At 36.7% G+C, this 26,479-nt stretch overlaps 1 protein-coding gene across 1 annotated transcript in view; it reads left to right on the top strand.

The window, feature by feature from the left end:
- Positions 1 to 26,479, top strand: part of TENM1 (teneurin transmembrane protein 1) — a 784,494-nt gene that overhangs the window by 644,558 nt on the left and 113,457 nt on the right. Inside the window, exon 23 of the mRNA XM_056107733.1 lies at positions 25,968 to 26,122. Within this exon, the coding sequence (XP_055963708.1) occupies positions 25,968 to 26,122 (155 nt within the window). The remainder of the gene's footprint in view (positions 1 to 25,967; positions 26,123 to 26,479) is intronic.

Genomic DNA, 26,479 nt, shown 5'->3' with positions numbered 1-26,479 from the left:
ATCTTTCTATGTCTATCCCTCTCTTTCTGACTCATTTCGCTTAGCATGATACTTTCCATATTGTACCACTTGTATGTAAATTTCATGACTTCATCTTTTCTAACAGCTACATAGTACTCCATTGTGTAGATGTACCAAAGTTTCTTTAACCAGTCATCTGTTCTTGGGCATTCAGGTTTCTTCCAGTTTCTGGCTATTGTAAAGAGTGCTGCAATGAACAAACAAGTGCAGATGTCACTTCGACTATACATTTTTGCCTCTCTGGGATAGATTCCCAGGAGTGGTATTGCTGGGTCAAATGGGAGCTCAATTTCTAATTTTTTGAGAATCGTCCATACTGTTTTCCAGAAGGGCTGAACCAGTGGACATTCCCACCAACAGTGAAGGAGTGTCCCTTTCTCGCCACATCCACGCCAGCATTGGTTGCTTTTGTTCTTTTGAATGTGGGCCAGTCTCTGAGGTGTGAGATGGTATCTCATTGTGGTTTTGATCTGCATCTCTCTGATGATTAATCATGTAGAGCATTTTCTCATGTGCTTTTTTGCCATTCGGATTTCTTCTTTGAGAAAGTTTCTGTTCATTTCATTGCCCCATTTTTGGATGGGGTTGGATGTTTTCTTCTTGTTGAGTTTAACCAGTATTTTGTATATCCTGGATATCAACCCCTTGTCAGATGTGTATTCGGCGAATATCCTTTCCCATTCTGTAGACTGTCTTTGTATTTTGGTCACTGTTTCTTTGGAGGTGCAGAAGCTTCTTAGTTTAAGATAGTCCCATTTATCTATCTCTGTTTTCACTTGCTTGGCCAGTGGCATGGCATCTTTGAAGATACCATTAGCTTCAATATCATGGAGGGTTTTGCCAACTTTATCTTCAATGTACCTTATGGTTTCTGGTCTGATGTTGAGGTCTTTAATCCATTTTGATCTTACTTTTGTACATGGTGTTAGGCAGAGTTCTGAGCCTATTTTTTTGCATGTAGCCTTCCAATGATGCCAACACAATTTATTAAAGAGGCTTTCCTTACTCCACTTCACATTACTTGCACCTTTATCAAAGATCAGATGATAATATGATTGAGGGGAGATGTCAGTGTATTCAACCCTGTTCCATTGGTCTGCAGTTCTGCCTTTGTTCCAGTACCATGCTGTTTTAATTATTACTGCTTTGTAGTACAGTTTGAAGTTCGGGAGGTTGATTCCTCCCATTTTCTTTTTCCCAAGAATTGCTTTAGCTATTCGTGGGGGCTTATTGTTCCATATAAATTTCAGGAGTGTTTGCTCCATTTCTTTGAAGAATGTCATGGGTATCCTTATAGGGATTGCATTGAATTTATACAATGCTTTCGGTAGTATTGCCATTTTGACAATGTTAAGTCTCCCGACCCATGAGCAGGGGATATCTTTCCATTTCCTCATGTCCTATTTTATTTCCTGAAGTAGCGTTTTGTAGTTTTCTTTGTACAGGTCCTTTACTTCCTTAGTTAAGCTGATTCCTAGGTACTTGATTTTCTGGGGCACAATTGTGAACGGGATTGTTTTTTTTCATGTTGCTTTCTTCTCTCTCACTGTTTGCGTATAGGAAAGCCATGGACTTTTGGGTATTGATTTTATAACCTGCAACTTTACTATACGAGTCTATTGTTTCTAGGAGTTTTTTGGTGGAGGTTATTGGGTTCTCTAAGTAGAGTATCATATCATCTGCGAATAGTGAGAGCTTGATTTCTTCCTTTCCTACCTGAATGCCCTTAATATCTTTTTCTTGCCTAATCGCTATTGCAAGTACTTCCAGTACTATATTGAACAGAAGTGGAGAGAGTGGGCATCCCTGTCTCGTCCCTGATCTTAGAGGGAAGGCTCTCAGTTTTTCTCCATTGAGGATGATGCTTGCTGTAGGCTTGTGGTAGATGGCTTTAATTATGTTGAGGAAGGTCCCCTCTATACCCATTTTGGCTAGGGTTTTCATCATAAAGGGGTGCTGGATCTTGTCAAATGCTTTCTCTGCATCTATTGATATAATCATATGCTTTTTATCTTTTCTTTTGTTGATATGGTGGATTATGTTGATTGATTTCCGAATGTTGAACCATCCTTGCATCCCTGGGATGAATCCTACTTGGTCATGGTGTATGATCTTTTTGATGAGTAGTTGGATTCTATTTGCTAGTAGTTTGTTGAGGATCTTTGCATCTGTGTTCATCAGGGATATCGGCCTGTAATTCTCTTTCTTTGTGGTATCTCTGTCTGCTTTTGGTATCAGTGTGATATTTGCTTCGTAGAAACTGTTCGGAAGTGTTTTTGATATTTCAATTTCGTGGAAAAGCTTAAAGAGCATTGGGAGTAAGTCCTCTTTAAAGATTTGGAAGAATTCACTAGTGAATCCATCCGGGCCAGGACTTTTGTGCTTGGGGAGACTTTTTATTACCATTTCAATTTCCTTGATGGTGATAGGTCTGTTCAGGTATTCCAGGTCTTCTTGGTTCAGCCTTGGGAGTCTGTAGGAGTCTAGGAATTTATCCATTTCCTCGAGGTTTTGATGTTCCGTGGCATAAAGCTTCTCAAAGTACTCCCTGAGGATCTTCTGAATTTCTGTGGTTTCTGTTGTAATGACCCCCTTTTCATTTCTGATTCGGTTTATTAGGGTTTTCTCTCTCCCTTTCTTTGTGAGTTTTGCTAGAGGCTTATCGATCTTGTTAATTTTCTTAAAGAACCATCTTTCGGTTTCATTGATCTTTCAGATTGTTTTTTGGGTTTCCATCTCGTTAATCTCTGCTCTGAGTTTTATTATTTCCTTTCTCCTGTTCGGGTTGTGCTCCTTTTTTGGTCCTTCTCCAAGCTCTTAAGCTGTGAGGTTAGGTTACTTATGTGTGCTCGCTTCTCCTTCCTGAGGAATGCTTGTAGAGCTATAAACTTTCCTCTTAACACAGCCTTTGCTGTGTCCCATAAGTTTTGGTAACTCGTGTTCTCATTTTCATTCGTTTCTAGGAATCTTTTGATTTCCTCTTTGATTTCCTGTCTAATCCACTCGTTGGTCAATAGTGCACTGTTTAATTTCCAGGTGTTTATGGAGGCATGTTTTGTGGCTCAGCATGTGGTCTATCTTGGAGAATGTTCCATGGACGCTTGAGAAGAATGTGTATTCAGCTTTTTGTGGATGAAGTGTCCTGTATATATCTACTAAGTCCCTTTCTTCCATTGTTTCCCTCAAATGAAGTATGTCCTTGCTAAGCTTGAGTCTGGTTGATCTATCAAGAGGTGACAAAGCAGTGTTGAAGTCTCCCACTAGTATTGTGTTGCTATTGATGTCTTTTTCCAAATCTGTGAGTAGTTGTTTTAAGTACTTTGCTGGTCTCTCATTAGGTGCATATACATTTATTATTGTAAGTTCTTCCTGTTGTACAGATCCTTTGATCAATAAGAAATGGCCTTCACTGTCTCTTATGACCTTCCTCACTCTGAAATCAATGTGGTCTGATATAAGGATGGCTACCCCAGCTTTTTATGGGAGCTGTTTGCCTGTAGGATTGTTTTCCAGCCTTTGACTCTGAGTCTGTGTTTGCTTTGACTATTGAGATGCGTTTCTTGCAGGCAGCAGAATGTTGGGTTCAATTTTCTAATCCATCCTGCCACTCTGTGTCTTTTAATTGGTGCGTTTAGCCCATTGACATTGAGAGAGATTATTGTTATGGGATTTTGTCCCATTGTTCTGTTAAAATTTGGTGTATTTGAGGGGCCTTTCTTGCCTTAAAGTAGCCCATTTAGTTGTTCTTGTAACCATGGTTTTAAGTCTATGAAGTTCCTGTGCTGTTGTTTGTCTGTGAAACTGTGTGTTGTTCCTTCTATTATGAATGAGAGTCTCGCTGGGTAAAGTATTTTTGGAGAGGCATTTATTTCATTGAGTTTTTTCACTATGTCCCACCACTGTTTTCGGGCCATGAGGGTTTCATCAGAAAAATCAGCTGTGAATTTTAAGGATGCTCCTTTGTAAGAGATTTCTTTCTTCGATCTTGCTGCTTTCAGAATTTTGTCTCTGTCTAAGGTTTTGGTCATTTTGATCAGAATGTGTCTTGGGGTATTTTTATTCGGATTTCTTCTAGCTGGTACCCTTCGGGCCTCCTGAATGTGGTCACAAGTTTTCTTCAGCTCTGGAAACGTTGTAGCAATGATGTCTTTGACAGTTTCTTCTTCATCGAGGTCTTCTTCCTGTACTTCTGGGACTCCAATAATTCTTATCTTACCCCTCTTGGCTTCATCACGATCTTCTCTTGCCATCTGTTCCCGAATTGTGAGTCTCTTTTCCATTTTCTGCTCTTTTCTGGAGAGTCTCTGAACTTCATCTTAGAGTTCACTGATTCTGTTCTCAGCAGCTGTTACTCTGCTTCTGAGGCCTTCCACTGAGCTTTTCAATTCGCCTACGAGATTTTTCAGGTCTGATATTTCTGATTGCATTTTCCTCATTTCTGCCTTCAGATCCTCTTGTCTTCTATTGGCATTGCTTTCCATTGTTTCTTTTAATTCCCTAAGCATCCTAAGTAGCTCCCTCCTGAATTCCTTGTCAGAGAGGTTGTCTAACACTACAGTACTGTTGGTGTCATCTGGGCTAGACTCTTCAATATGAAAGTTTGGCGGGCTTTTGCATTGCTTTACCATTGTGAGAGGTGTGGTTTAGTCCTTCACGTTCACTGTAACTATTCTGCTTGATATGCAGTGTGAGTTAAGATAGGCTTATGAGTCATTGGCTACTGTGTTTCTAGTGGCTGAGATAAAATAGAGAAGTTTCCATCTAAGAAGGTAGCTTATGGTTCATATGGCATATGTAGTGGGAAAATATTTCGCGGCCGCATTAGCGGCCGCGGCTCCGGAAAGAGTCCCTGGCACTGGGCGAGGAGTTGGGAACGTCTCCAGTTTGGAATTGGAGCCGTTCAGCTTTGTTGCCCAGAGCTGGGCCTCCATGCCCGTCCCACGCAGCTCAGCAATGCCATCATCTTAATTAATACTTCCAACATACTTAATTGGTGTCAATAAGACACTAGTGTTAATGACCCACCATACTACTTATAAGACTCCAACTGGTTTTAACTACTCTGTCAGACACATATCATGATCCCAGTATATCTCATTGGAAAAGGATCCATGTTCCATGAGCTTCACTGCCTTGCTAGGTTTTTTCATATATCAAGCAATCTGGTATATAGTGGGAAATATTTTAATTATAATTATTGAACTTATAATTTACTTTTAAACTCTTTTTTAATTAGCAACCCACAGTTAAAATACAACCTGGCTAGGGAAACGAGAAAAAATATGACTTTAATCTAGCAGTATACAGTGTCATATGAGTTATAAACACTATAGGAATTCAATAAATGTAGAGGTGATTAAAATTAAAGGGGGATGAACAGAAGGGTTAATTTGTGAAGGAAAAAGAATTAGATCATAACCGCAATTCTTGTACTAAGACAAGAGGACTATAAAAGCAGAAAGGTATCAAAGAATAAAATAGAGAAGACAATATAGTGAATAAAAAATGGATAACAAGGATGAAATGCTAAATGGAAAATGAATGAATCAGTCAATTCCGTGAAGTTGAAACATTTTGAAAATGATTTGCTAAAATGCCCTAATTATGGTGTTGGAATTATGTGCATGGAAAAACCACCAATAATGATATTTTAATCACAGAACCTCAGTCAAAAATAAAATTTTAAAAATAAATAAGAAAATTTTTAAACGGCCCTAATTCTGTATGTGAAGTTCATTCCACAATGCAGTCAAAAAAACTCCATACTCTTAGTACAGACTAGATAATAGATTTACAACCAGTGATATAGATATTGCAATCCTTACTGCTACTCAATTGGGTTGGTATATGGCATCTCTTGTAATCCTCTCAGATAATTTCTGTCATTAGGAAAGAATCTATGAAATTGGTGTAATTAATAAGAAAATGCCTCCATCAAGGTAAAATCTTTGACTCATTTTATATATCGTACTTGCTCAAGCGGACCCAATATATATCGTACTTAGTGAGGCTAGACTTGAAAGACATTTTTAAAATAAATTTAGGTTCCATGATTTACAAATCTTAATTGCAGAGATTCATACAAAAAATATTCTAGCACCACATACTCCACCAGTGTTTCTCTCTCCCTCTCTCTCCCCCCCCCCAAACACACACACACACAAATATACTTTATTCCTTCCCTTCCATCATTCCCCATACCATCATATGGTTTCTACTGAAGATAAATTGTCAGCTTCTTTTGCATTGGGTATTTGTTATTTGTGTACTATGTCTCATTGTACCCAGCATATAAAAGAGATCATTCTGTGTCTGTTTCCTTTTGACTAACTTCATTCAACGTGATATTCTCCAGATTCATCCTCAATATCTGCAAATTGCCTGTTTTTATCTTTGCTTAAAGTCAAGTGGTATTGCATTGTATAGATGTACTCTATTATCTTTATCCTGTCACCATTCCTTAGACACTTGGATCGTGTCCAGATTTTGGCTATTGTGAATAGTGACACAATAAAAATAGGAGTGCAGACCTTTTTCCTTTTCTGTTTTTTAAGATACACTTGGCTGTGCCCAAGACTTAATCTTGTCTCTTGGCTCTCTGCTCAAGGATCACTGCTGGCAAGGTCAGGAGCCATATAGGATATAGCGGATCAAACCTAGGTCAGCTGCATGCAAGGCAAGCTACCTACCCTTTGGTGTCTTTTCTGACATTTGGATCTCTTGGGATAGAGACTAAGAAGTGGAATTGCTGGGTGATATGGGCAATCAAGTCCTGTATTAGGGGAAATTGTTTATATTTTTTTCCAAAAAAGACTGGAGGAATTGACATTCTCCCAAGCAACGAATGAGAGTCCCTTTCCCTCCACATCTACACCAACACTGCCCGTTTTGTTCTTTGTCATGTGTGCTAGTTTCACTGGCGTGAGATGATATCTTAATGTTTTGCTTTACATTTTCCTGATGATAAGTAGCACAGCGGTAGGGCATTTGCCTTGCACGCAGCCAACATGGCCAACCCGAGTTCGATTCCTCCGCCCCTCTTGGAGAGCCCAGCAAGCAAGAGTATCTCGCCCGCACGGCAGAGCCTGGCAAGCTCCCCGTGATGTATTTGATATGCCAAACACAGTAACAACAAAGTCTCCAATGGAGACGTTACTGGGCCCGCTGGAGCAAATCGATGATCAACGGGAGGGCTCGAGCTCAAGCAAGTGACAGTCTCAATGGTGTGATAAAAGAATGTATTAAAGAACTCAATATCAGCTCCAAGCCCATATTAATATTTCTAATCTAGATCTCATTGTTGTTCTGTTTTGCTGCAAAGTGATGCAAAGCATTTTTTCAGTTATCTTTGGCCATCTGTATCTTCATTAAGGAATTTTCTGTTACTTTATTCCCCACATTTTATGGGTTTGATTTTCTTTTTTCTAGTAAAATTCTACCAGTGCTTTACATATCTTGGTTTTTAACCATTTATAAGATGAGTGGTGAAAAAAAATGAGTGGTGAGACAATATCCTCTCCGACTTTGTGTGGTATTCTTTAATTCTAGCTATCATTTCTCTTGTGGTACGGAATCTTCTTTCTCCTAGGACTGCTTTGGTTATTTGGGGCATTTTATTGCTCCAAATAAATTCCAACAGTGTTTGATATATGTCTTTAAAAAGTGTTGTCAGTAACTTTATACAAGCTGCATTGAATTTATATAATGTTTGGGCAATACTGTCATATTCATAATATCAATTTTTGCAATCTATGATCAGGAGCTCTATTTCCATTTACTTGTATTCTCCTTTGTTTCTTTTAGAATTAATGTATTATTTTATTTTTATAAGTATTTCACCTCTTTTGTTAAGCTGATTTCCATGTACTTGATTTTTGGAGGCAAAATTGTGAATAGAATTTTTTAGTTACTCTCCTATATTTAATAATTTTCATATAGAAAAGCCTTGAATTTCTATGTGTTGATTTTGTAACCTGCTACAAGTATATTATACAAATAAGTTTTTTTTCTAGAAGCTTTTTTGTGGCGCTCACAGCATTTTCTATGAATAATATCATGTCATCTGCCAATTGTGAGATTTTTACTTTTTTCCAATCTGGATGCCTTTCATATCTTTTTACTTAAGTGCTATGGCAAGGACTTTCAAAATTATATTTGAATAGTAGTGTTAAGAGTGGGCAACCTTGTCTTGTGCCTGAACTTATAGGTAAGAATTTCAGTATTTTACTGTTGACTCTGAGATTTGCTGTGGGCTTGTGGTAAATGGCTTTAACTATGTTGAGGAAAGTTCCTTCAAAACCCATTTTGTTGAGAGTTTTTATCATGAATGTATATTGAATATTGTCAAATACTTTCTCTACTGTTTTCCTGTATTGCTATAATGTATTAAATTGACTGACTTGAATATATTTAATCATTCTGTGAATACCCTGGATAAATGCTACTTGGTCATCATGTATGGTTTTTCTGATAAATTATTGAATCAGTTTGCGAATATTTTGTTGTGGATCTTTACAGAACCAGAGCATATACTAGTTTGGTAGGGTAAATGGATGCTCTATTGATTGATCATTACCAACAGCATGAGAGAGGTGTTGATATTTTATATAGGGTTACTGCAATCTAAGTCAAACTATGTTGAGGCAGGTGATCATGTAATAGCTAAACCACATCACAGTGCCAAGGAACTGTTAATAAAATTATAAACACTAACACCACTTGTGTTAAACTTTCAGAGAAATTTTGCAGGTAGAATGGATGTTATTTTATTTGGTCCTTAGTTCTTAGTAGTTCTTAGATTTTATTCTCACCATTTGAAAGGCAAATACTGAGGACTACAAAGGTAAAGGTAAAGACCCTCCCGTTGATCGTCGATTTGCTCGAGCGGGCCCAGTAACGTCTCCATTGGAGACTTTGTTGTTACTGTGTCTGGCATATCGAATACACTAGGTAGCTTGCTGGGCTCTCCGAGAGGGGCGGAGGATCCGAGGACTACAATATAGTACAAATTTCGAAAGCTATTCAATCTCACAACTGAATCTTCTTGCTTTTAACACTATACTCATTTTAAATTTTATTTTACTTTCATAAATTTATTCGCAATAATTTATTATATTGAATATTCCAACACCAATCCCACCACCATTACACCTTCCCACTACCATATGTATAATGCTATGTTCTTTACTCCTCTCCTAACTTCACAAAAATGTCTGAGTGTCTGAATTTTGAGGAAGAAGTTGGGAAAATGACTTTGGAAACATCTCTCAGTCATAACAAGGCTAGAAAAGTCACCATCCTCTTATTAACAAGGATCTTAATTTTTTCAACACCTTTCAATGCAATGTTGTGCTTATACGATGTCCAATTCCAAGGACAGTTTGTGAAAAAGTGACTGAAAGAGTCAACATTCCCACCAACAATAGATCAGGGTTTCGTTTTCCCCCACATTTATGTCACCACAGGTTGCTTATGTCCTTTACGATGTATGCCAGTCTTACTGATGTGAACTGATATCTCATTGTCGTTTTGATTTACATTTCCCTGATTATAATTGACAGAGAACATTTTTTGTATTCCTATTGGCCATCTGTATGTCTTCCTTAAGGAAGTGTCCATCTCTTCTCCCCTTCTCCCAATTTTTATAAAGCCATTTGGGTTTTTTGCTGTTAAATTTTACAAGTGTTTTATAAATCTTGGATATTAACCCTTTGTCAGATGAGTGGTAGGTAAGTATTTCCTCCTAGTCTGTGGGGTCTCTTTTTTTATTCTAGTCATCATTTCTTTTGAATAGCAAAAGCTTCTTAATTTGTTGTAGTCTCATTTGTTTATCTGTGTCTCTGTAGATGACAATACAGTCATTGTAGATGTCAATACATTCGTTTCTCAAATAAAATTGAGAATTGAGTTTCCATGGAGGCCAGAGCAATAGTACAGTGGATAGGGCATTTGCCTTGTGCACGGCCCAACCAAGTTTCAATCCCTGGAATCCTATATGGTCCTCCAAGCACGGCCAGGAGTAATTCCTGAGTGCAGAGCCAGGAGCATTCTCTAGGTGTGACCCAAAGAGAAAAATAAAATAAATAAAAAATTTTAAAAACAACTGAGCTTCCGTATGACCCAGACATTCCACTTTCTGGCATCTACTCCAAAAAATATTTGACAAAAACATTTGTACTCCTATGTATATTGTAGCACTAGTCCCAGTAGCCAAAATACAGAACCAATACAACTGTCCAAGAACATAGGACTAAAGAAACTGTGGTGTATATATTTAAAAACATAATACTACTATGATATTCGAAAGGATGAAATTATGCAGTTTGCCACTATGTGATTGGAACTAGAGTATACCATGCTGAATGAAGTTAGTCATAGAAGCGGAACATGCACAACAATCTCTCTCATATATGTGGGATATAAATAAATATAATAAGGTAAAATAAATAGCCAAAAGAAACAAGAACTGAGAAATGATCCACAGAACCGAGCTTACCAAAGGAGAAGGAAGACAGGAGGGGCTCCAGAGATAATGGCGGAGGAAAGTGGATCCTCTGGTGAAGATTGTGGGTTTGGGAAATTGTTTATATGAAAACCTATTATAAGAATTATAGAAAACCATGGTGTCTCAACTTATAAAAGTAATTGCTTAGTAGAAAAAAAGTATGATAAATGAAAAATAAACCAAAAAGGTTTTTTTTTGTCTCATCAGATAGCTCTTTTGGCAACCTTTTGTACTCAATCTGTCACGTTTGTGTCTGAATGTGTTTGTGTATTTTGGTTACTATAGTAGTTGTGGTCACACTGAGTCCAAATTGGTTTAAATAGCTCTTAAGCTTCTATTAAATAGATGTATAAATTTATGCATGCAGTGTTTGCCTCCCTGCCTTACCTTCATCAAATAACTGTCTACCACTTCCAACTTTGTGTACTTCTCTTCCAGTCTTAGCTTCATTATTCAAGATGTATGGATGCTGGAAGATTTTTTAAAAATTTTTATTAGTGAAACACCATGAGGTACAGTAGTAGACTTACAAATTTGTGTGCTTGGGTTTCAGTTATACAATGATCAAGTAACCATCCTTCCACCAGTGCCCATTTTCCACCACCACGGGTCCCAGTATTCCCCTACCCCCATCCCCCCATCCCACTCTGCCTCTGTGGAAGGGCATTCCCTTTTGTTCTTTCTCTCCTTTTGGGTGATGTGGTTTGCAAAAGGGGCATTGAGTGGCAATCATGTTTAGTCTATAGTCTACTTTCAGCATGCTTCTACCATCCTGGGAGGACCCACCCAACACCCTTTATTTGGTACTCCCTTCTCTATCTGAGCTCCCTTTTCCCCTAGCATGTGTGGCTGGCCTCCAAGCCATGGAGCAAAATTCCTGGTACTAATCTCGGCCACTCTTGGGTGTTAGTCTCCTATTTTGTTACTTTATGTTCTGTTGGAAGAATTTTAAATGGAATTTTCTCATTGTTTTTGAATGGGTACAGCACGTGAATAACAACCCTACAGGAATTTTGATTCTTCTAGTTAACCCAATTTTTTGAATAGTGGACATTGTCAGGCTTAATTCTTCATAACCTATTTTTATTGAGTAATCAGGCCAAGGTATTCTACTTTATTTGCTTTCTTATTAGAACCTCTTCATTGTTCACACACTTTGAAAGATATTTATTTTCTCTAGAGTGTAGTTACTGCAATTACTTTTTGCTGGTCTGTAGACAATGAATCAACTTTCCTTCCTTGGGCTAATTGTTAACAAAGGTTATTGTGAAATGGTTTGTTTCCCTTTTAATTGTGTATCAGTAATGTCCCAGATATATCTGCTTGATGTTTCAAATTCTTAATGCTTTTATTTTACTAAAGCACCGAGATCTACACAGCAATTCATAGTTGAGTTTTATAAATACAGCACTGTGGTACTCATCCCATCACCAGTGTTGACTTCCCTCAATCAATGTTTCCAATTTCCCTCCCTTTTTAAGAAATTCAGTTAAAATCTAATAAACTTCATTTGTCTTAACCCATATGAGTACCCTTAAATCTCTGTCTAGATGCATCTTTTGAGACTTCAGTTTAAAATAAAGCAAGATATGTACATTTTAACTTGAAAAAGAACCATCCATTTCTAATCTTTCTCATGCTCACATAGCCCTATCTCTCTATAGTAAGGAAACATAACAAATAGTTATTACTATTAGATGTTGCTGTTAGATATTGTGACCCTAACACCACATGTATGACATCCCAGATTCTGCCTGAGTTTCATTCATTTGTTCTTTCATTGAAACTTTAACCACAGTGCTTCATTTATTTGGTTCTCTCATTTAAAACTTTAGCCACCCTATGAAAACTAGAAGTTTTTTGTACCTATAGTTCAATGGAGCAATATTTCCTATAAGCTAAAAATATTGTGTTAAAACACTCATCTTTCTTGTGAAACTAACATAGGGCACTCTGCTAATGACAAGATCGCCCTATTATTTTTTTTTCTGAAAATAACACTGGATTTGGGGCTGGAGTGATAGCACAGTGAGTAGGGTGTTTGCCTTGCACGGAGCCAACCGGGGTTCGATTCCCAGCATCCCATGTGGTCCTCCAAGCACCGCCAGGAGAAATTCCAGAGTGCAGGGCCAGGACAACCTCTAAGCATCGCAGGGTGCGATCCAAAAAGCAAAATAAGTAAACAAACAAACAAATAAATAAATAAATAAATAAAAATTAAAAAAGAATGCCATATTATACTTCCCAGTCTCCTCTACAACGAAGTATGTGAAAAAATGCTTTCTGAACCTAAATATTACACTGTCTGTTTAACATAGAAAAGTCAAAATTTTTGAACTCTTTATATATGAGTCTAGACTTAGAAAAGTCACATTTAAGAATTATAGAAGAAATTGAGCAATTAAGGCACTACTTATTACCAATATAATACTTCTTTAAAGTACTTTAATTAGTTTTTCTGAGCTTCACATCATTTTTTCCTGTGTCATAGGTAGGATATTGTTATGTAATCATATACTTAATAGTTAAATGCCTTATCCAAAGTTCTATAGCTAATCTATAACAAAAGTCAGCCTGAAATTCAGATCACCATATGTGACCCTGGTGCCAGTGTTCTCTGTTTTCTGTTATGTCATCTATAGTGAAACGAATTAAGGTAAATTCTTGAGGTTTTTCTGTTTCTTTACAACTCAAAACATTATGCTTAGAAAAACAAAGATGCAATTTGTAAGTCTACAACTGTACCTCATGGTGTTTCACTAATAAAATTAAAAATTAATTAATTAATTAATTATAAAAACAAAGATACAGAGGCAAATCAAAGTGAATTTGCAGGCAGAGGGAACCTGAACTATTTAGTATAGCTATCCACATAATCAAATTTATTTGTAATTAATTTGATCCATGATCCTTTATCCTTAGTTGTATCACTGACTGATATAAGACTTACTTCTAAGGGCAATAGAAACAGTATAGTGGATATGGCACTTGCTTTGCACATGCCAACCTGGGTTTGATCCCCAGCACCCCATATGACCCCCTGAGCTCCACAAGGATTGATCACTGAATGCAGAGACAGAGGTAAATCCTAAGAACTTCTAAGAGTAGCTAAAATGACTTACATCTCATAAAAGACTTTTAACATGCTTATGCCTGCACTACAATTTCTGTTAAATCACATAAAAATGTGAGCCACCGGTGGTATGCGCCAGCATCAGCATCCAAAGACATTAACATTGCCTTCTTTGTAAACTAATTTTCAGAGAAATTCAGATGCAGCTCAACATCATATGATGCCTTATTTTATTCACATTAGATGCAATTTAGTAAAATTTGTAGTAATTTAGTATAGACATATAGTTCTATGTTTTCATTTAGCAAGGCTTTTTGAATATTGTGCCCAAGCCTAGTGAAATCATTAAGATATGAAAGTAATGTATAAAATTCACTTCTTTTCCTCAAGACAATTTTTCTCTGTAGAAAACTTGATTGAATAATGTTTATTAACAACTTCTTTTAGTTAGAAAGCAGAGATCAGAATGAATTTAAATATGCAGGGAAAGCTTCCTGGAAGAAAAACATCATGCACAAGCCTAAAATGTATGTTAGTTGGTGAATATAATAGACATGTCAAGATAACATATATATCTATCCTGTCTGTCTGTCCTCCCGTTGTTCATCAATTTGCTCGAGCGGACCCAGTAACGTCTCCATTTTGAGACTTGTTGTTACTGTGTTTGGCATATTGAATATGTCACGGGTAGCATGCCAGGCTTTGCCGTTTGGGTGAGATACTCTCGGTAGCTTGCCGGGCACTCTGAGGGGGTGGAGGAATTGAACCCGGCTCGGCCGGGCTGAGTGCAAGGCAAACGCCCTACCACAGTGCTATCGCTCCAGCCCTATGATATATATATATATTTACATGTATATATATTTATATATATACATGTAAATCTAGGACTGGAGCAATAGCATAGCGGTAGGGCGTTTGCCTTGCACACAACCAACATGGCCGACCCGAGTTCGATTCCTCCGCCCCTCTTGGAGAGCCCGGCAAGCTACCGAGAGCATCTCGCCTGCACGGCAGAGCTTGGCAAGCTACCCGTGATGTATTTGATATGCCAAACACAGTAACAACAAAGTCTCCAATGGAGATGTTACTGGGCCCACTCGAGCAAATCTATGGACAATGGGAGGACAGGACCACACACACACACACACACACACACACACATATATATATATATATATATATATATATATATATATATATAGAGAGAGAGAGAGAGAGAGAGAGAGAGAGAGAGAGAGAGAAATACACACTGGTGATTTTTTTTATTTGTGGGTAGGGCATACCTGGCTCTGTCCTCAGCATCACTCCTGGTGGTGCTCATTCAGGTAAGTGCCCTAGCTGCTTTACCATCTCCCTGGCCCTATGCAAAGCCATTATTTAAAATGACTTTAAAATACTAGCTTGTTTCTTGTTAATGTTGATGTCCAATATGAGTAGTCTGAGGGTTGAATGAATTTCTGCTCCAAGTTGTACCAGATTCCTTTCACCTAGCAGTTTCATAACCACTTATGACTTCAAGACAAACACTGGATGCTCTTCATCCATCTAGCCTACAAAAGAAGTCATAGAGGAAATCAACAAAGCTTTCTATAAGGCTAGGCCTAGAAGTAGAATACATTGTTTCTGTCCATACTTAGCTGCAGAGAAGATTGAGAGGTATAATATGACTGTCTTCTCAGAAAGAAAAACAGGATGATTTTAATACATCACATGCTGTATTAAAGAAGGTGCACTATGAAGAGAAACACTGATAAAATAAGTCCAAAACTGAGTTCAACTTGGACACGTCCTTCTCTGATTTGATTTGACTAAACCTGATGAATGTGTCCCAAATTTTGAAGTGTGAGTTTGCTGAGAAAGAGGAGACTGTATTCTTAGCAAGTATAGCAATATCATCATTCAGTTATTTCATTTTCCAAAAGTCACAACATTTGTACCAATACATAACTTAAATAGACTTTATTTTTTAGAGAAGCTGTATTTATGTCTCAGAATTTTTTACCTGTTTATCAAATGTATTCAAATTAGTCTTATCAGGAATTTAACATGATCCTTCAGATTTCTGCTATCATGTCATTTACACTAAAAAATCACTTCTGACCTCCATGTCCCCAGTCCCATGCCCCAGGCATGATTGTTCCCTTGTGCTATGAACTTACTCCTAATTGATGCTTACTGATGGCATTGCAGTTGCCTGTTTATTTTTCATCTCCTCCACAAATTTCTGAGCTTCTTAAGGGCACTTCTATGTCTATTTTTAATTTGGCTGTACTTCCACACCCAGCACAGTGCCTGACACATAATACATAAAAATAAATCTTGAATAAATTAATTATAGTAAAATTAGTTTCTACTATAAGTCTTCAGAATAACAGTAGTTGGTGGAGGTAGGAGAGCTGTAATTCACTTTCCCTTGCCCTAAAGCTTAAAGCTCAGAGAAGAACAAAATAAATGCTATAAAATGGCCTTATCTGTCTTTATCTCAATCAGAATTTCTGGTTAACTAGGAACAAGTGCATTGTTCTTTATTATGTCTCTTAGTACCTTCTGAGTCATTAAAGATATTTTTTGTCAAGCCATGTCAATATTTTTTGCCATGTCATGTCAATAGAATATTTGTTTGAATGCTTAACATTTTAATTCTACTTAAATTTTTTGGAGATTGACTTTTATTGTCTATAATTTACTGTAGCTTTTTAAAAACATAATTATCTCTAGTCATATAAGGAGAGCCCGGCAAGCTACCGAGAGTATTCGATATGCCAGACACAGTAACAACAAAGTCTCCAATGGAGACGTTACTGGGCCCGCTCGAGCAAATTGACGATCAACGGGAGGGCCTTTACCTTTACCTTACCTTTAGTCATGTAATATTACAGTGAGTTACCAGAGTATCTTACGCGAGAAATCCTTTTCTCTTAGTAAAGTCACATAGTGAAATTATTTCTGCTAGTCTGAAGCTCTGCTTCCTTTCAGCCCTAATGACAAACAGATATTTGTAATCCTTCCAAGTTTAGAAGCTCTAACTAATAACTGCCTAGCAAGGTAACTTAACAGGTTCCTTGTGTAGAAGTAACTTGGCCCATTTTTACCCAGTGTGTAATTAAATGAACAGTAGTCATATTGGTTTGAGACTGGACTTTTCTGTTTAATGGAAAATATCTATATAGACTACACATATGATATCAAATTTTAAATAATCAAAATGCACATAGACTAAGCAAAATATTTGAATCCACTTTTTACTTAAAAGATACTTAAAGTTAATCAGTTAACATAAGTTACATGATTCAGCACTCTGTATTAGAGAGTGAGCTGATGCCATATTGTGTCTAAGACATTCCCTGAATGTTTACTTTAACCATTTATCTGTCTTCTAAAACTAAAGAACAGATTGTGGTTTGGGGGGCGTTAAAAAGCAGTATTTTCATTTTCTAGTTACTAGTGGTGTAAAAGGGGAGAATTTTATTATTCTTTAAAAAACTTATATTCTGGAAACGGTTCATTTTAATATAGAAATAATAAATATGTAGGTGGCCTCTATAGCTACAACTTTTAAAAATTAAAAATAAGGATTCCTTCTGCCAACATTTGGAATTTGCATTCTCCATCTGAAAATTCTAATATTCATTGTTATTTAATTTAGGATTTTAACTACTATGTCCAGGTTATTAACCTTCACATCTGGACTCCCAGTGATCCCACATAAATTTCCTCTTCCGCAACAGGTGATAAATGAACTAGTAATTCTTTACGGTTCCCTAATTTTAAGAAATTTCTTCTTAAGAATTGTAATATTTATTCATTGGCGAATACTAAGGGAAGAATTCAATTAATTTTACCTCTAATATTTGACTGTTTCATACAGAGCAGTATTTCACAAGGAGCCTATAACTTAGATATTATATAATGTCCCCTACTTTGCATAAGACATTATAAATAATTTTTAACAAGATGCGCTTTATGTATCAGAATGTCCCTCCATATAAAGAGCTTGTTAAGACTTAATGCTGATAATGGAGACAACATCATCACACTTTTTAAGTTATCATCTGTCAGTGTTTTTATAATAAATACTCATTTACAAGAATTTCATTTTTTCTCACAAAACAAAAATGTGTTCCAATCTAACATGCTATCTGGTACAGTGTTTTCCTAGGTAAAGGTGGGGATCACATTGTTCTGTATTCTTATATTGCTCTCTCCGTATCCACCCCAACTTAATTCATATCACTACCAAATCTTACAGTAATATCAGAGATCTAGACATTTATCCCTTAACTTAAAAATTAATTCTGGTTTAGATTTTAAACTCTAACAAGTAGTTTTCTCAGTTTCTTTCTTAGTTCCTTGGTTTCTCTCTTATCCAAGACCATGTCTTTGATCATGCCTTAAATGGCAGTGAAATGCTGGAGGTAAACACATCAATGTATCTGATCATTTGAACATATCATGCTCATGACATTGGTCACCAAATTTTGTAAATCTGGTTATAGTAATGTCAATATCTGAAAATGAGTCGAATCTCACAATCTTGCTAGACCCCAGATGGCTTTATGTGGTGTGAAATCACTCACACGCCCATCTCTGCAGAATAAAGCTTAAAATATATGTATGCTACCTCAGTCCACTCAGCCTAACAAACAATACTATATCACACAGCATAGTTAATGTCCCTTTGCTCTAACAGTACTCCTCATGGGAGGTAAAATCCTTCACCCCTGCAAGTAATGGCAAAAATAATTCCCTTTTCAAAAGGGGGTTTCCCATTTGATTTGTAACCGCAATAAAAAACAAACTTTAAACATCACCAAAGAAGAAAGTTAGTAAAACTAGTTGCTTGAGAGAGTATTGTGCAAGTTGGAGAGGGAAAATGAGAGTAATCAAAGATGTGTTTATATAAAGTATGTCTAGATAAATTATTAAAGCAACTATCGTGTAGTTGCTCACAGCTCTTTCTACTATTTCTTTTCAACTTCAAAATAAAGAGTCTCAAGAGGAAAAGGAGTATATTTGGAATATGGACCATAATAAAAGGAATTTCTACACAAATATGTGAAAGGAGAGTATGCTACAAAATGTCAACCTAAACATCCCTGAAGACAAATATTATTTAATAAACTTTATCTGTGGATTTCAGCTAGTGTGCACACATGAAGAATGGTTCATAATATTGAGAAGCTGGCAAAAATACTAAAAATGGAAAAACCATGAAAAGTCCAGGATTATTCTCTGAGCATGAATATAAATTTTACTTTCTATTGGGAATAAAAAATGTGATAGTGAAGGAACAGAATTGTCCTCCCTGGTGTGAGTATAAAGATGAAGGGTCTTGGTCATTCTGGATGGGAGATGTGTGCTGAAAGTAGATAAAGGACCAAACATGATAACCTCTCAGTATCTGTATTGCAAACCATAATGCCCAAAAGTAGAGAAAGAGTATGGGTGAAATTGTCTGCCATGGAGGCAGTGGGAGGGTGGGAAAGGGGCGGTATACTAGGGATATTGGTGGTGGGGAATGTGCATTAGTGGAAGGAGGGATAGGTGTTTGATCATTGTGTGATTGTAACTCAAACATGAAAGATTGTAACATATCTCAGGTGATTCAATTAAAAAAAGATGAAGGGTCTTCCAGATATGCTACCTTCTAGGAGAATGGATTTATTTTTCAACCTCAACTTTTGTGAATTTGCTATAATTTACAGAAAATTAGATTTCTGAGTCTTACTATTCCCAGTTATAGCAATACCCCCAATTTTATATCTAATACCTTTTAACTTGGTAAAGTTTCATAGTATTCCCCTCAATCTTAGTTTTTGTATACCTCGTTCCTTTGTCCTTTGATCTTCACTGAACCTAGCACAGAGGCATTTAAATATGTGCTTAGTAAATAATTCATTAGTTCATATAGTTTATCTATCCTCAGCTGTTTCCTGTCCATACTTAAGTTCTGATCTTTGAATTCTCTTATGACAGACAACTTTCATATTTGAAACTCAATAATTTTAATATATAGATCATTGAAAGTTATGCCAAATCATAAGCCTGCCATAAATCAGAACAAATTCTAGGCAATAAAGAAATTAATTTATCCAAAATATGAAAAACTAAAAACTAAGAAACCTAAGTACCCACATTTATTTATCCCGAAGTCAAATGCTCTGGAGACAGAAGAAATGTTCAGGTGCCATCATGATTTGATTTGTTCCAAATTTAAAAGTCCTTAAAACCTCCTTAAATGCCTTTAGCCTCTAAAATGATAAAGGGATTAACTGACATGGAATTCTTGTTTGGACATGCTGGTTTCTTGGGAGAGCTCACCGAAATATAAATTACTTTAAGGGCATTCAGGGAAAGTTAAAATAAATCTGTAACTTTTATAGATGTTAAGGATTAATATTTTATGATGAACATCAGGATTAATCAAAGTATACCATAAATTCGAGTTTTAATATTAACCTCTTGCCAATGAATTTTGTAATATAAAAGTAGTTTATTAAGTTCAGTTTATAGTCTTTAGATGAGTTCATTCTTTGTGTGTATGCATACATGCACATGTGTGAGTTTGTGTGTGTATGTGCAAATATGTGTTTATGTGTGTATTTGCATTAAAAGAGCATGGGTGTTATCTTAACTTTTAAAGAACAATTTTCATTTAAAGAAATATGACTTACAAAGTTATTGATAGTTGAGTTTTAGGCATCTGATGTTCTAGCACCAATCCCACCACCAGTGTCAACTGCCCTTCACCAGTGTTCCTATGTTCCCATCAACCCCTTAGCCTGCTACCTTGACAGAAACATAATAAAGTTTGGTGGTTATATTTTGGATCTTGTATTTTCATTGTAGTTAAGTCCATGGTTTGAATATATAGCTATTATATTTTCCCACCTTACCAGTATATACAAGGGCCCTCACTCCTATTCTCCCATTCCTTCCCTTTCTCATTATTTTTCCCAGCCTAGATTTCTTTTTGTCATTCTCCTACCTAAAATCTGGGATCAAGGGTGATATAAGCATCCCCCACTTTAAACTATTATGTTCCTTCATTTAATTATTCTGTGTACCACAGATATACAAGCTCATCCTGTGTTTGTCCTTCAACTTTAACATACACTGCTAATTTCACAAGATATGAATTAGAAAAAAGATGGGGAAAACACTAACTTGTAGACAAAAGTAATGCTATCTACTTATTTTTCAAGAATACCACCAAAGCAGATAAAGCAATAATCGCAATATGTTTTATATGAGTCCTTTTTAGTGTTTTAGTACATACAATACTTACAAAAACCTAAGCATAAGATAACAAAGTAATCCCAGCTTTTTTCAGAACAGTTTTAGTTTAAAATTGGGCTAGCGTGACAGTGCAGTAGGTAGAACACTTGCCTTGCATGCAGTCATCCTAGATTCAATCCCCAGCATCCGATATGGACCCCAGAGCGTGTCAGGACTGATCCCTAAGCATAGAGCCAGGAGCAAACCCTTAGACTATCATTTATGTGCCCCCACCATGCCAAAATGACCCCTATCTCATTCTCAGGAATGACAAAATAGTTGGTCAATTTAGCTAGCTGAGCCATGTATTTTACCAAAGATGAAATGTATTTCACATCTTTGGGGTCATGAATAGTTTGATCAAAGTCACACATCATCTGTAAATGATGTGTTCATATTACAACCCAGTACTTGTAACTACTTACTATCTTGTATTTTCCAAGAACCCAAACTGTAACACAGTGGAAAAAATGGAAATTTTTATTCGTTTTAAATTTTTAAAAACTTAACTACTACCTGTGTGATACCAAAGTTTGTTCTTACACAAACACACACACACGCACACACACACATATATGTAAGCATATACACACACATATATATAAAATGTGTACATGTTTGAGAAGTACAATGTTACAAAACCATACCTACCACACCAAAATGCAAATGTCCATCCATTGGATACTTTTAGTTCACTTCACTGGCTTAGTAGCCTCAATTCTGTGTTGAGTCTAAGAGTTTCTTTTCATTTTGACAGTATTTTCTTTCTTTGGTCTGTATATATCACATATGTTTGAGATCATTATGTAATTGTCTTTCTTAGCATGATCACCTCCAGTTGTACTCATGTTGTTGCAAAAGGCAAGAATTGTCTTTTCTATTAGCTAAATAACGATCATGATCACAATCATCCTGTTGTTCGTCGATTGCCTCGAGCAGGCACCAGTAACATCCCCTTTGTCCTAGCCCTGAGATTTTAAAAAGTGCCATATTCAAGGCTCTTTCAGGGTTAAGAGAATGAGGCCCATCATTGTTACTGGTGTTTGGCATATTGAGTATGCCACGGGGAGTTTGCCAGACTCTGCCGTGTGGGCATTATACATTCGGTAGCCTGCCGGGTTCTCCAAAGTAAGAACGAGATAATAAGATGTCGCACAGCAGCTAAATAGCATTCCATTATAAATTTACATATATTGCATCTTCTTTATGCCTTCATTTTTTGTTGAGCACTTGTGTTGTTAGCAGATCTTGACTACTTCAAATAGCACTTCATTGAGCATAGGCGTGCATTTCAAACTAGTGTTTTTGGACAGATACCTGAGATTTGAGTTGCTGGAACATATGGTAGTTTTTTAATCTTTCTGAGAAATATCCATTTTCCATTGAGACTGAAACAGATAACATCACAATGAACTATGAATGTGAGTTCTTTACCCTATTGATTATTTTGGCCTTTTTGATATAGGTCATTTTCATAGGTATGAGGTCCTATCCCATTGTCCTTCTAATTTGCATTTCCCTTATAGTAAGTATTGAGGAATATATGCCTGGTGGCCATCTGTCTGTTTTCTATGGTAAAGTGTCTATTTAGCTCTTCCCCCTCCTCCTCAATTTTCCCTTTCTCTTTGGTTTTGGGTTCGTACCCATTGGTCCTCTGGGCCTATTCCTGATTCAGCACTAGGAGGTTGTTCCCAATGGTGCTTGATCTCTTCTCCATTTAAAATTATTTTTATTTTATAAAGTAGTTCACAATATTTGCTAAAAAAGGTAAAGGCCCTCCTGTTGTTCGTCGATTTGCTCGAGCGGGCCCAGTAACGTCTCCATTGGAGACTTCGTTGTTACTGTGTCTGGCGTATCGAATACATCACAGGTAGCTTGCCAGGCTTTGCTGCGCAGGCGAGATACTCTCGGTAGCTTGCCGGGCTCTCTGAGAGGGGCGGAGGAATCGAACTAGGGTCGGCCATGTTGGCTGCGTGCAAGGCAAATGCCCTACCAATATTTGACTCCATTTAATATTCAAACACCAATCCCACCACCATTACACCTTCCTACTACCATATTTCATATGTTTTCATCCCAAACCCCAACCCCTTCACCAAAGCAGAACTGAAATAATTTATTTTGTATTGTTGTTATGAAAATTCACTGAAAATGCTACAAAAAAGTTTCCTTAGGTGAAGGAGTGCGAATATTGTTGTATTTCACTAAAGGCCATTAAGCCCCTCTAAGATTGGTTGCCTCATACTTTGAATCCCACCAAAGTAAGAAGTTGTGAGGTACTCTTGGAGTATGGGTAGGGTGTGTAGTATGAAGTGCTGCATAATCCAGGAATAGGTTCACTCATGGGTGAGGCTTACCCTGAACATGTGAAGAGCGACCTTAGGCATGGCAGCAGTTGAGTTTTGGAGGTATTTTGCTGCCGGGGCTGGGTCTGTTGGGGCGGGGAGGGGTCTCACCCGCCCCCCTCTGGGGTGCCCTGAATGAAACAGCCTGGTGCAGGGTCCAGGGGCATGTTATGTTCCCTTCCAAGAGAGAAGGACATGGTTATGGTGAGTGTCGTGTATAGTTTGTGAATTTTTGTGTGTGATGACTGATTTTGGCATCAAGATATTATAATCCCAAGGTAAACAGGAAGAATTCTTAATTCTTTCAATTTTTGGAAGACTTGAAAAGATTTATAATAGATTGGTAAGGTAAAGGTAAAGGCCCTCCCGTTGATCGTCGATTTGCTCGAGCGGGCCCAGTAACGTCTCCATTGGAGACTTTGTTGTTACTGTGTCTGGCATATCCAGTACTCTCAGTAGCTTGCCGGGCTTCAAATATTTGGTTGAGCTCACCAGTAAAACTGTCTGGATTTAGGCTTTTTGTGGAAGATTTTTAAATTACTGTTCCAGTTGTCTTGCTTATAATTAGTCTGTTAAAGATTTCTATTTCTTTATCTTTTGTCTGGTGATACTGTATGATTTCTAAAATGCATCTATTTATTCAATCTTATCCAGTTTTGTGTCACAAAGGTTTTTGTGTAAGTCTTTGATGATCCTTTATATTTCTGCCTATTTGTTCTTCTCTATTTTCATCTTGTATCATTTTATGAGATTTCTTTTTTATGAAACTAGAAAAAGGCTTGCCAGTTAGCTTTATTCTTTTAAAGAGCTAGCTCTTGGTTGTACTGATATTTTATACTCCAATTTTTATTTCTATTTTGTTTATTTCCACACTTATTTTCATTACTTACTTTCTCTGCTGATTTTGAGTTTTATTGCGCTTCTTTTTCTAGTACTTGGAGATGTGATATCAATTATTTCATTGATCTTTTTCTTGTTTCCTAATGTAAATGTTTTTATTGCTATAAACTTCTATCTTAATGGTACTTATGCAGTGTCCCATAGGTTTTGGTAGTTTATTTCTTCATTCTTATTTGTATGCAAGGGTTTTAAATTTTCTTCTTTAATTTTTGGAGGTTTTATTTGAAAGAGCACACCCAGAGATACTCAGGGTTGACTCTTGGATTGGTTCCCAGGGATCACTCCTGGAGGGGTTCAGGGAACAGTATGAGGTGCTGGGAACTGAACCCAGGCTGGTTATATGCGAAGTAAGTGACCTACCCACTATACTATTGCTCTGGCACCCTCATTTAGCATTTTCTTATTGACAAAATCTCATGTAATGTAATGTTGTTTAATCTTCCATGTTTTTGGGGGGTGCACATCCAGGTGAACTTAGGGACTTCTTCTGTCTCTATAATCAGGGATCACTCCTGGTAGGGCTAAGGAACCATACAATGTTGGGGATTAAACTGGGGTTGGACATGTGCAACACAAGTGCCCTTCTCTCTATTATCTCTTCTTCCTTAGTCTCCAAATATTTGACTTTTCTCCAACTTTCATTTTATGTCATTTAGTGTTAATCTATTGTGTTTTTGAAATACACTTGATATAATCTCAATCTTCATGACTCTGTTGATATTTAGCTTGTGTCCAACTATGTGATTTATTTTAGAAAGTGTTCCATGAGCACTAGAGAAGAGTATGTATTTAGCATTTTGGGAATGAAAAGTCCTGAATTATCTGTTACGTTTATATTGTCTCCATTCTAGTTTTGTAAATAAAGGATTTTACTTACAATTGTGCTGTTATATGTTTTTATTTACACTGTAAAACCATTTACTCTATAAGGTAAGTATTTGCCTTAGTAAATAATCTCTTATTCATTGCAGTTTTTTATTTCAGAGTAGGATTTCCTTCTTGGCAAGGGTAGACACCTCTATAATCAATCTGGGAATGTTCTTTCTGTTCTTTGTCAGATATCGGATAAATTTGTAGAGCCAGAGAAATGGTACAGAAAGAAGATAGGGCGCTTGAGTTTTACAGGCCAATGTGGTTCAATCCCCAGCACCACATAAGGTCCCCCACATCCCAGCATGAGTGATCCCTGAGAACACAGACAGGAATAAATCCTGAGTACCACCGGATATGGCCAAGCCTACCCCACCCCCTGGTAAAACATTCTGATTAATTAAAGTTTGGTTATAGATTTTGAAGTAATAGAAGGATGAAAAAACTGATTTTAGCCCCCAGTTCAATTGAAAATAGTTTTACGCTTTCCAAGTTAGTTACCTCCCAGTACAATCATGAAACTAAGCAGTGCCTTACACATATGCATCTGCACTTTTTAAAAAAAATTATTGAATTACCATGAGATAGTTACAAGTTTTCCTGTTTCAGTTACAATCACACTTTACAAGAAATTCACCATAGCTTTCCTCACATATCTTTTCCTATTTACCCAAAATAAGATTTTTCCTATTATGATGGTATAAGGGGCTATAAATGTAAAACTGAACAGTACAAAATGAATTGAACTGATTTTATATACCCATCATATTTTTGTCATTTCTTCTTAATACACAAATATGTGATTGTGTGCCAGAACAAACCTCTCCTATTACCGTCCTGTCAGTACTGAGCAAAATTGAATCTATCCATATGTCTTTAAAATATTTTCCCATTTCTATTTCTTCTTTCAAAATACTGATCTTAGTGTAAATGTGGCCCACTAGACTACTAATGCTCATTTCCTCTTTCCCAACAGGTATCACAGTTGATAGGCATGGATTCATTTACTTTGTGGATGGAACTATGATTCGAAGAATTGATGAGAATGCTGTGATCACAACTGTAATTGGCTCAAATGGGCTGACTTCTACACAACCACTGAGCTGTGACTCAGGAATGGACATCACTCAGGTAGGCACCACTGATTTTTAAGTGTTATCACCGTTTGGCATCATGGAAATGGATAACAATTTTCTCATACAGAAATCAGGTAGAAAGGAAGACTGGCATATATGTAATCATCCCTGGTAAAAGAAATTTCTTTTTATATCGGTTTCTTTTTTCCTCAAAAATCTCAGTTGGAAGTAAGTAGTGAGGGTGGGAGTGATGGTAAGTGGCATATTGTCATAGGAATTAAAGTCTCTCAAATTGAATCAATTCTAGGGTGAGATCAATATCATTTATTGAGTATTTTTAAGATATAATATTTTAGTATTTTGCATATTGTAACAGCTTCTATTTGGAAATGTACTGACTACTAAAATTCTT

This window comes from Sorex fumeus, unplaced genomic scaffold (genome assembly GCF_029834395.1).
Source record: "Sorex fumeus unplaced genomic scaffold, SorFum_2.1 ptg000171l, whole genome shotgun sequence".
NCBI classification, from domain to species: Eukaryota; Metazoa; Chordata; class Mammalia; order Eulipotyphla; family Soricidae; genus Sorex; species Sorex fumeus.
This window is presented reverse-complemented; position numbering and strand designations above follow the sequence as displayed.